General features: G+C 43.3%; 1 protein-coding gene across 1 annotated transcript in view; it reads left to right on the forward strand.

The window, feature by feature from the left end:
* The window catches only part of hpxa (hemopexin a), a 3,856-nt gene extending 2,993 nt beyond the window's left edge, over positions 1-863 (forward strand). Inside the window, exons 9-10 of the mRNA XM_023404475.2 lie at positions 14-161; positions 286-863. Coding sequence (XP_023260243.1) covers positions 14-161; positions 286-515 — 378 coding nt within the window. The 3' untranslated portion in view covers positions 516-863. The remainder of the gene's footprint in view (positions 1-13; positions 162-285) is intronic.
* Positions 864-11,821: the final 10,958 nt, after the last annotated feature.

Consider the following 11,821-nt stretch of genomic DNA (forward strand, 5'->3'; position numbering starts at 1 on the left):
CCCCCCCCCCCAGGATGACCACTTATTCCTTTACAAAGTTGGCGAGCCCCACACCCACCTGGACGGTTACCCTAAACCTCTGAAGGAGGAGCTGGGCATCGAGGGTCCCATTGAGGCTGCTTTTGTCTGCGAGGATCGTCACATTGCTCACATCATCAAGGGTAAGGACACAGACAGCATCTCACATAATACACAATCCATGAGAGCAGGTGAATTTTCAACTTTCCACAATTGATAAATAGATCTGGTACCCACTCATGTATCTTCCTTCCTGCCGTTCTCCAGATCATAAAATCTATGAAGTGGACCTGGACGCCAGCCCTCGCGTTGCAGGCAACGAGGTTCCGATTGCCCTCTTCAAGAAAGTCGATGCCGCCATGTGCGACGCTCTAGGACTCAAAGTGATCGTAGGCAACCACTTCTACCACTTTGGAAGCCCTATGCTGTTAGCTGCTAGCAGGTCCCTGCCTGAGCAGCACAGGGTATCCCTGGAGCTGTTCGGCTGTGATCACTAAGAGCCTCGCTTGACAGGACTGAATGGATTGTGTAGAACGTCACATACAACACAGTGAAACATGGAAAAATGGCAGCACCTGCAACATCCTACAGGAGGCCCCTTATAAGAAGTCACCAAGAAGACAATGATGCAACGTTTCACTCTAGCTGTTTCCATTCAGTGGTTTACCTCAAAATAACTCTCTATCTGTTTTATTTCTTTCTGGAAGGGTTCTCACTTTTCACAAATGAAGCTCACTGGTCCTCTATGCAAAGTGTGCTACTCAGGAGTTAAAGGGTTCTGCATGTTTTTCTGTGATTCATTTTGTACGGTGTTGTTGTGAATAAAGAGGAGGGGCTACAAACAACGCAGTCTACTTTTTCTGGAACTAAGAGGGGTTTTTTTAGTGGCATGTTTCCTATAATAAAGCTGATTGAACATTTATGTGTGAAGATGCTACGGACCACCAAAATCTAATTAATATCATATGTATCTTGTCCTTTCCCCTACTTAGCTCATCCTTGACAATATCTAGATTTGCGCACTACTCTCTAAATGTATTATTTTCTCTACCTCCTTATCTATGAGACCTTGGTTACCCTACAGCAATGGAGGATGAAAGAGTCTCCGGACGTCCACTATCAGTCATATCACCCATTGTACAATACAGTGCAGGTCATTATGGCCTGTACTCTGGGACCATAAGTGAGACCTAGGAAAACAAAATGAACACTGGAAGTGAGAAAAATATCCTTAAATAAGGTGTGATGTGTTCACATATACGTATATATATATATATACATTCCATGTCACTGGCTGTAACCCTTTAACTTGCAAGTTCTCTGACTCTCAAGACTCTGATAAATTCACAGAAGACTTTCTCTTGAGTGAGTCTATTTACAGAAATTGCCACCACACTAATTTCCAGTTTTTCTACAGATGATTGGGACACTCGTCTTCCTTCTACAAGGCCAGAACGAGCACAGGTTCTGGCCTTCCACCAGTAGAGGGCACAAGAGTTCCACATCAGGAACCAGCTGGGTTGTTGAGACAGTGAAACTTCAGGTTTCCCTCACTCTCCATCTCCGTCCTGTTTCTCTCCAGCAGAGCAGCACAGATAAGTCAGTGCAGGTGTGATATCTTATTCCTCTGAGGCATATACTTAGACTGAGATTTGAGTTAACCACAGGGAGCTTTGGTGTTACAATGAAATGTTCGACTTCGTGTGAACCCCCACAGACCCTGCTGTAGTTGGCAGGAACACAAAATCTGGTTGACAGAAACCTGTAGTTTTCCACCTGGTGAATAGATCAGAAGCAACTAAAAATATTCTGTGCATGCTTTTGCCAAATGCTAATTATTTAACTTTACTTATTACTCTTGAGTGTCTTCTTTCACGCAGTGTTCAAACAGATGCTAAATATGTCAGGTTTTCTTAAATTCTGTGATATCTAAAGTTCAAATAGCAAGTAAAGATTAAAATCTTTCAAGCTTCTGACAGTTAAAATACAACATTTAAACTTCTTATGCAAAATTCAATGCACAGGCTCCTGCTGCAAGGCTTCTTGCTGTCTTAATCTTTTATTGTTCAAGGATTTCATGTCAAGTCTGAAGACGATCAATTCTCAGAGCGAGTCAAGTCTCAAATTCTCATTCTCTCACATCCTCTTACTCAGATGCTGTGTCTCAAATCGGCTCCTTCAGTCAGTACACTCCCATGTAGTACACTGTGTACACATGACATTCGCCGGTGGAGTATGTGAATTTCAACAGGGTAGTGTTTGACATGTGATCGTTATTACCTGCTGGCTGCTTTGCTCACTTGACTTGAAAATGTTCTTGTCCCTTTTACTTTCCTGTGTGTGCCCTCCTGTGTCATGGACATGAAAATTAGTCCGCCATTGATGCCGACGATGTGTCCTCCTTCCCCAGTCGTTGTTGGTGGTCCCTCCCCTTCCACTACGTAGCCAAGATGGCGACCGCTGAGGGTGAGAAGTGTCCATTTTGGCTGTTGAGTGCACCATCAGGATACTTACATGAATTGAGACACAGCAATAGTTGAGTTGAGTTGCTCAAATGGTAACATAAACTGAAAATGAAATAAACCAAACTGAATCAGTGGTTCATGTGCCTTCGTTTGCTACACAGGCAAAACAGAGGAAGACTGTGATGACTGACAACACAGGCTTTGCAGTGATTTTGGGGTTCTCCCGCCCGTCCTCGGTGACCTGCTGTGCATCATGCAGCTCCAAACTGAGGCAATGGGGTGATGTCAGCTTCACGACCGGGGTTGAAGTCTCTGATAACAGCACGCTTCATTGGATCACACAATCCCTTACTTCACCCACACTGCCTGCTGTGATGACAATGGAGGGGGGAAACACTGAGGCCCTTCAACAAGACTGATATGATGCCACAGTCACCCACAGAGGCCGCCAGCCCAGCAGCACACAGAGCTCACAAACTGCTTTTGTGAAACAGACCCTAGTAGTGCATGTTTCCACCAACTACTTTCATAGGAATGTGTCATGGCTCAGACAAACACACAGAACTTTAATGCATGACTCAAAGACACTGATGAAATGTTCAAACAGTTGTCCTTTATCAGAGGGAGGTACAGGGGAGGGCAGGTAAGGGCTCTGGCGAGGGACGAAGTCAGGCAGCAGTCAGTAACAGGACAGCAGGTAAAAAAACAAAAAGGGGAGCAGGCAAAGGGCAAAGTCCAAAAACTGGTAAATACAAAAATAAATGGCTGGAAAACAACAGCTAGGACGGCACAACGAAGAACCTGGCAGAATGTAAGTGGAATGGTATATATAAACCAAAGAGGACATGGCAAACCTAAGATGGAGAATAAATGAATAACTGGATGAACTGTGACAAGAATGTGTTCAAGACAACATGAGAAACTTATATTTAATCAAGCATCAGTTAGTCTGATACATCATGGCATTTAATCACTGCTTCAAACCTGAGCTAACCTCGCTAGCATCTACTGAACGTGTGAACTAGCCAAACAAAAGAAACTCCTGTCTGACCCTTCACCTTTATGTTTGGTTGAAGACGATTAAAAGACACAGTGCTGGAGACGGCTCTTCGCAAGTAAAGGAATGAAGTTTGATGCTGAACTCTAAACTTTTCTTCTAGACTGATAAGTAAACAGCTGCTAATGCTAACGTTTGCTATGTAGCGATAGCAAAACTTGCAAATAGCACCTTTAAGGTTTATGGGAAAAGTGTTTCTTCATAAACGTCAGTTATCACATTAACCTCATCACCTCTGAATTTCTTGGAGCATTTAGTCCTGTCAGATTGTGAAATCATTACAGCTTCATGACACAGCTGATGCCTCAGACCTGGTTTGAGACATCTTTGGTTGCAGTTTTTGTTTATGCAATAAATCCTTCTGACACACACACACACACACACACATACACACACACACACACACACACACACACACACACACACACACACACAACCACACACACAAACACAAATACACACACATTTACTATTCATGCGTCACTATTGCTCTCCAGTAAGGACAAACAGCCGTTGAACTGTTTGGATGTACATTATGCTCGTGTGTGTGTGTGTGTGTGTGTGTGTGTGTGTGTGTGTGCATGTCAGTTGCCTCGTTGGTGTTTGTGATGCTGCTTAATTAACTGGACTGGGAGGGTTGATGGACATCTGCTCTCAGCCTGTTGTTTAGGGTAGCTTGACCCCCAGTGCGAATACATGTGTGTGTGTGTGTGTGTGTGTGTGTGTGTGTGTGTGTGTGTGTGTGTGTGTGTGTGTACCTATCCAATACCGGGCTTCCCAGATGTTACACACTCCCCAATGGTGAACCAACAAGGGAGATTTTGGAGGTCCACTCACACCGCCACCTGCACCCGAACCGCAGTGTTGTGGCAGCACAGGGCCAACACCTTATTAAAAAATTATACTTTGTGAGTTCAAACCTCTCCTTCATGCTGCAGCAAAATGCTACTCAGTCTTGGTTTTCCATGACATGAACAGAGGTGGAGCGCAGATCAAATACCTCCTGTAACTGACTTTTGAAGGAAATACACCAAAAGTGAAGACTGACAAAGTGCTCAGACAGAAATTCCTCATGCAATTAGTAGCGTGGTGAGTTTGTTTGTGACCTTAAAGGGTGAGAGGAGCGGCATCAAAACCAGTCCTGCTGTGGCGTGCAAGGTCTCTCTTTTAAAAGAAAAATTACAAAAGCAGTTTTGCAGTTTTATCATGAAAGAAATTTTGCATTTCCTTTCTGTTTTTTTTTTTTTTTTTCAATGACTAGAAAATAGAGGTTCACATTTGGTCTGTGTGGTCCAAAGGTCCACTGTTGGTAAGGTAGGAATATGCGTGCGTGTGTGTGTGTGTGTGTGTGTGTGTGTGTGTGTGTGTGTGTGTACAACAAGCAGGTATGGACACTGGCCAAGACTGTGCCAGATAAACGTTGGATCTCATGACCAGATGGTGCCAGCTAGCGTCCCCTTTGTAGACTGGTGACCGCTAAAAACACTCCCTCAGATGTAACCCCGGTGCCCTGCATCAAACTGTCAGAGAGAGCAGAGAACCAGTCTGGTAAAGACACACAGAGGGAACCAAAACACACACATGCCTACACAACAAGATGATGTGGACAAAGCTAAGGGAAATGGTCCTTTAGGCTTGTTGTCCTTCAAGTATTTCACTGCACGAGCTGCTTCACTGCAGACATTTATTACAGTGAAGACCAAGTTGTTGATAAAGATGCTTTCAATTAAATAAAATGAAAAAAACAAGAAAGAAAGAAAGAAAGAAACATAAATTCTAAATTTGTGATAATCACAGCACGTCCATCTTGAGTGGACAGTGACCTGATCAGAAACATGACTACCTGAAGCTCCTCTATCCACTTTATTAGGTTTAACCTCCATTTACATTTTGGATATTGTAGCTTTCATTCTGTTCAATTCCATATAAATCATATTATATATTATATATTATTATATACCGACAGAATTAATCAAATTTACAAAAAAAACTATGTTTGTGTAAAGCATCATATTTAGAAGTATATCTGAAAAATCAGTGCTTGAAAACTACTTTGTACAAAGTCATAACTACACTTAGCTTATTATATGTTTCAGTCTCCTCCCTCATGTCTCTAATTCCATCTTACCTTCCCTTTTTCTTCACCTTTCTCTTTTCTCTTCTCTGTTTTTGTTACCACCTCCACATCTCCTCCTTTCACCTGAATCCTCTCCTGTGTATCCAGCCCTCCACCTCCCTCCTCCTCCTCAGTGTCTTGTGGATTGGGTTGTGCGGAGCTGTCAGACCCTGGCTGGGCCTGCCAAGCTGCACGTCCTGGTCAGAGGGGAGGCCGGGGCAAATGGTCGGGGCGTCGTTGTGGGTCCGGCCGACCTCCCACCACTGAGCAGTGGACCCCCTCAACAGATTGAGCCTCCAGCTGGCCGGCACGGGGCCCGCCCCGGCCCCATGCTGAGGGCACACATGCCACAAAGCGCAAATTCCCACTTGCAGACAAACACACACACACACACACACAACACACACGCATACACTCACATGTGCATGTATGGAGACACATGCACGTAGACACAAACATGCATACGGACACACAAACACGAATCTGAAGTGAACTCACTCATTCACTGAAGTTTAAAGAAATATGCTGTTAAACACAAAGGTATCTCAGTATCGCTATCGACAGTCAACTTTGAATTAAAAAATACTTAAGCTGTATTTCAATTCATTTTTCAGTCATTTAATCAGTCACTGATAATAATGGTATTTAATAAGTTCCAGCGACAGTAAAAAGGATGACACAAAGCCAGGGTGCATGTGCTGCAGGAGAGGACAGGTTCACCATACTGTGATTTACAGACAAGATTGTGTGTTGATTGTTTTAATATAAAAAATTGTAGTGATGAAAATGGCACGTAACGACTCAGGTTGGACTCAAACGCATCACTCAGTTCAAATAAAAAACTGTTTACGTTTAATTAGGGTAGGAAAGAGAAAAAACAAAGGATCAGAGAGAGGTGAAGTATGGGGACAGGCAAAATGGAGAAGCAGGCAATCAGGCAAACAGGTACAAGGGGGAAGGCTGTGGAGAAAAGTCCAGGGGCAGGATAACGGCTATATAGACCAGGAAAGTTTGGAAAGCTGTAGCTTGAATGAGACACAGTGAGACAATCTGTCCAGTAGTGAAGAGAACTGGGTTGGTATAAGTAATTAAAATATTTTGAAGTTTTGCCTTCTGTTTTTTTTTGTTTTTTTGAATTCCCAGAAACAAAATCTAGTTGTTCAAATCTACAGAATTCTGTTTTAAATTCTCATGGACGTCTCAAAGTTTGCAAAGATTGTGACTATATCAGGCTTGAATTTTAGGAAAATGTGTATAAAATAAAATTTTAAGGATGTTTCCATCTGATGTGTCGCTCCACTTATAAAAACATGGTACTTCATCATAATACACATTTCACTCAGCTTCAAGATTACAGATACTAAATACAGATGGTTTTCATAAATGTAAAGACACGTAAGAACAAATCAAATGTGAAGCGTAATTGAACAGAAATGAAAGGATGCAAACAGACACAGGTTTGATCCAGTGGTTGAAAATTGAGGCAAAGATGAGTCTTTGGAAATTATGAGTCGTACAGTTTAACTTCATGAATGTGCAGTGACAAGAAAAAAGGAAAATAATGCAGAAAAAAGTCTTTTTAAAAGTGAGTGATGAAACCATCCACAGTGGGATGCTGTGTTTCTGCTCTGCTACTGTCGCACTGTGTTGTGATAAACATAGTCATACCTCGTTAGGCAGCCACTGTACCTCTCTGCCCTTCCTCTCATTTACAGTTAATTCCCAGTTTGCCCTTGTTGAGTTCGCTACCTGTCTCTCTCTCTCTCCGCCAGGTGAAATTCTCATCCTGTCTTCATTAGCTACACTTGCAGAGGGAGGCTTCCTGCCTGCCAAGGTCCTCCGGGCCCCCAGACACCAGCGCAGAGGCCTCCAGGGGCCAGAGGAGCCAGGCTGCACACTGTCGGTCTGCAGTCTGTTCTCCAGTTGTGACAGCGAACGCATCCTTATGATGACAATTAGTGTCTGTTAGAGTGCACAGATGAGCAAGTGAGGCAGGGGAGAGAGAGAGAAAGAGAGAGAGGAGAGAGAGAGAGAGAGAAAGAGCGGGGGGGAGGAAGAGGAGGAGAAGGAGGTTAAGAGAGGTAGAGGGAGGGGGAGGGGGAGGGGCAGGTGGCGCAAAAAGCAGGACACAATTAACAAACATGGGAAAAATACTCGCTAATGAGGACGGGCAAAGCTCAAGGGACCTGGTGAGACGGAGGGGTGAGGGAAGGGGAGGTGGGATTATGACTTTAACTTTACATCAGGGGAGCAGGGGGGAGAAAAGGGGGGACAGAGCAGGAGTTACTTTGTGACAACACATGTGAGGCTGAAAGACTAAAAAAGGACAAATACTCTTCTACAGGGGTCTTCACAGGTCCATGCAGCGCCAAGCAAGTGAGACCTGACGTGGGACTGAGGCTGGGCCGGGTCCAAATTATATTCAGTCTAATTGGGTTTGGTCGAGTGTCAATATGTTGAACGCTGGAGTGGATCCGACTGGACTTTTGATCAGCTCTGCCATGTGGTGTGTCATCATCATCATCATCATCATCATCATCATCATCACAGGAGAGAAATGTGTGTTTGTTTGGTGAGATAAAGAGTGTGAACTGTGAAGTGCAGGGAATATGAAAAGTTCCCCATAAACACGCGTTTAAATTCAAGTGACAAAGCCGTCGAGCAGCCACAGTAGTTATGAGGGAACAAAGGAAGGAAGTCAGGTGACGTTATTATCAGGCGGCAATGTCAACAAAATGTCGAACTTCAACGCAGGGGATCGATGTTCGTTTACTGATTTCAACCAACAGTCAATGCAACATGGCCAGAGAAGGACAGGTGGTCATCGAACATGACACCCAGGTTCCTCTCAGCCTAGTTTGGGGTTAGAGATGAAGAAACGACGTTGATGTTGATATTGACATCGTCTCAGATCGTCTGCCTTAGGAGATGCATAGAAAACTTTCCCAATAATTTGTATGTACTTGGAGTTTTCAAACATGAATCAACAAGCATCTCTTCTTGATTTCCAGTGGATGATCCCGGGATCTGATCTGAGCTTATATTTCTTACTTTATTTTAACCGTATCCCTCGCGTCACACCTGACATGACATCAACAAACCCTGAAATGAACATTATAACATCTGTACACTTCTTTTCAAACTACACGTGAGACTTTGTATCAACACAAAATGTAAGTTGTGTGAAAGTTTTGGCCCATGCAGATTATATAATGACAAGATTGGCAAAAAAGAGTTAAAGAGCACTGACGTTCACACTCGTGGGAACGTTTCTCTCTAGTTTTAATGAACCGTTTAGGCGAAGAGACTCTGCAAACATTTTGGCTCGAGGTAATCACCAGTGTCATTAAGAACGCAGCTTAATGACACGGGCAGAGTGGCTCGTTACTCAAATTGTTAGAAGACCCTCTGTGGAGCATTAACACACCCGTAATTATACAACAGGTTGAGAACAGTCACTGCTCCATTAAGACGCAGCTCATCATCATTAAAAAAATTGTTCTTTCCGCTACGAATCCCTCTCTGGAGACAAAGTTTTCCTCCTATAAAAGGATAGAATATTTTTCTTAATTACAATCTCAGTATTACTTTTGTAGTTTTGTGTTGTCAAATTGATGAAGGTGAGTTATGTCTATTTGCATGTGTTTTCTGAGGCTGCAGCGCGTTGAGCTCTCAAGGCCACCGTACACCAGAGTATTTTTTAGTAATATTGTAATGATCCAGTTCTCAGCTATTCATATGGTGAGTTCTGTTTTTATTGTTAGTATTGGCAGAGCCAAAGCACAAAAATAAAACCCATGTTCTAATAAACTGAAGTGATTCTTAAAGGCAAGCAAATCTTAAGTTACGTCAAGAGGAGTCCCAGTCAATTTTTCCTGATCTAAAAGGCGCCTTATATGTAACTTTTGGTGAACACAGTTGTGGGATACTAGCAAATGCTAAAATGTAGTAAGTCAGCAAAGTCATTTAGTAATATCACACAGCAAAATCTATATATAATTTACTAAAATGAAGCTACTGGTCATACCTGATACTCATACCCTGAGTGTGTTGAATTATATTTTATTTCTTAACTTTTCATGTGTGAGAGGAAGATTGTGTTATTTTCTCTTTCAACAGTGACATAGTCTGAATTGAAGTCTCCAGCTCTGGTTTACCCCAGGGGCGGATCCAGACATTGTAAACATTCGGGACTTAGCCCAAACTTAAGGGGTCGAAAATGAAACCGTCACATTTCGCGTCGAGCACGAAGGCTCCGCGAGTTGTCGGGCGATATTTCCACAGTAGCTAATAGAGCTCCATTGATTTGCCTGTCCAGTCAGAGAGACTGAAGGGAAATGACACTGAGTTTAAGTTTTATTATAAACTTTATAAAAGATTCAGGGCTTTTGGGAAAACATCCGAGGCTCGAGCCCTATAAGCTACCCCCTCGCTCCGCCCATGGTTAACCCTTCAGATGAACGCCAGCTTGGCGAACTGTGTCTGACTGTGCTGACCTGGTTTGGCATCACTAAAATGCAGATTCTCTGCAACCCAACGACACCATCATACCCCTTCTTTTTCCCATGACCCACATCCAAAGCCATGCATCATCACGCACTGCATCTATTGTCTCCCAGCCAACAATGCAAGGGTTAATAACTGGCTAACCCGGAGAGACATGTAGCTAAAACAACAATAACAAAAAACAACAACAACAACAACAACAACAACAACAACAACAACACACAAAGCCCTCCCTCCAAAAAAGAAAAAAAAAAACTGTGACAATGATGCCATCCATGGAGCACAAGTCCTCCATTGTTGAGGGGTTGACGCGCCGTATTGTGCCTGGCAGACTACATTGCCTCATAGCAGCTGGGTTGTGCTGGCAGGGGAAACAGGCCTGACTGTCATCAGCTGGGGGAGATACAGTGTGATGCAAGCAGCATTACATCACACATGTGATCCGGCAGGCGATCGCCTCTACACCGCTCTGTGCCGCTTGTTGACCTCTGATGGGCTGTAAGAGATTCTATGAGTTCATCCCAGGGCTGAAAATAGAAAAAAACAAAAAACAAAAACACATTCATTCAATATATTTCTGAGAGAGTGCGAATGTGACAGCGTGAATTAGGAACAAACCACAATGAACACTAGAGCTGTGTAAATCAACTTGACTTGACTTGTTCGTGACATGTTATGAGCTATAAAAGTTATTTAGAGAAATTGCTGCGAATTAGTAATTTAACACAGACGCTACAGAAAGGAAATAGAAAATAACTCATCAAATAACATGAATACATTCCTGGTAATCTATGGCTTGTAATCTGTGCACAAGGCGTCTGTATGACAGAAAAGTCACATTTCTGTCTGTAAAAATGCTCCCAGAGACACTTGCACTGGTCACACGCCTTGTAAAATACACAGAATCTAATGTCTACATGTCAGGATGCAATTAAAAGAATGTATCCCCATTATCTGTATGCAAACAAAATTAGCTACAGGGCTGTTCTGTCAGTTTTGAACTGATAAAAATGTTGACCTAACCGCTGCACTTACCACACACACACACACACCGACACACACACACACACACACACATACACACACACTAACATGCACAGATGCACACAGACAAACAGACAGACACACACACACACACACACACACACACACACACACACACACACTTTTTTCTCAGGCAGGTCCTAATTGCCTATAAATGTCAGTGTGAGTCAGTGTGCAATTGTCTTCTGGTAAATTAACTGGTGGGACTGGCACCTCCTCATTAGACAAGAGATACACGACCCAGTGAGAACACAACACACCAGTCAGCACTCAGTTTGCAGCTCCTGGCTACAACCCTGAGCTCTCCTGGGATTTTTATCAAAGATGGCAAGAACTGGTGTGTGTGTGTGTGTGTTTGTGTGTGTGTGTGTTTGTGTGTGGCTGAATGCATGTCCGTGTGCATATGTCTGTATGTGCGTATACATTTGGTATTCATGTGTTTGTGCTTGTGTGTGCGTCTGAGACCTCCTGAGGGAAATTAGTCGTTTCTACCCTGCGCTGTCTCCAGGTTCATCCCTGATGTTTTCTCTCTCTGCCAGGACACTCCCACTCCCATTGGGCCACACTGCAGCTAATTGCTAAATACACTGGCTGTTGTTTCAGATGTTGGCAACA

Source organism: Seriola lalandi, unplaced genomic scaffold (assembly GCF_002814215.2).
Source record: "Seriola lalandi dorsalis isolate HSWRI2012SDOR001 ecotype SW California unplaced genomic scaffold, Sedor1 jcf7180002054245, whole genome shotgun sequence".
Lineage (NCBI taxonomy): Eukaryota > Metazoa > Chordata > Actinopteri > Carangiformes > Carangidae > Seriola > Seriola lalandi.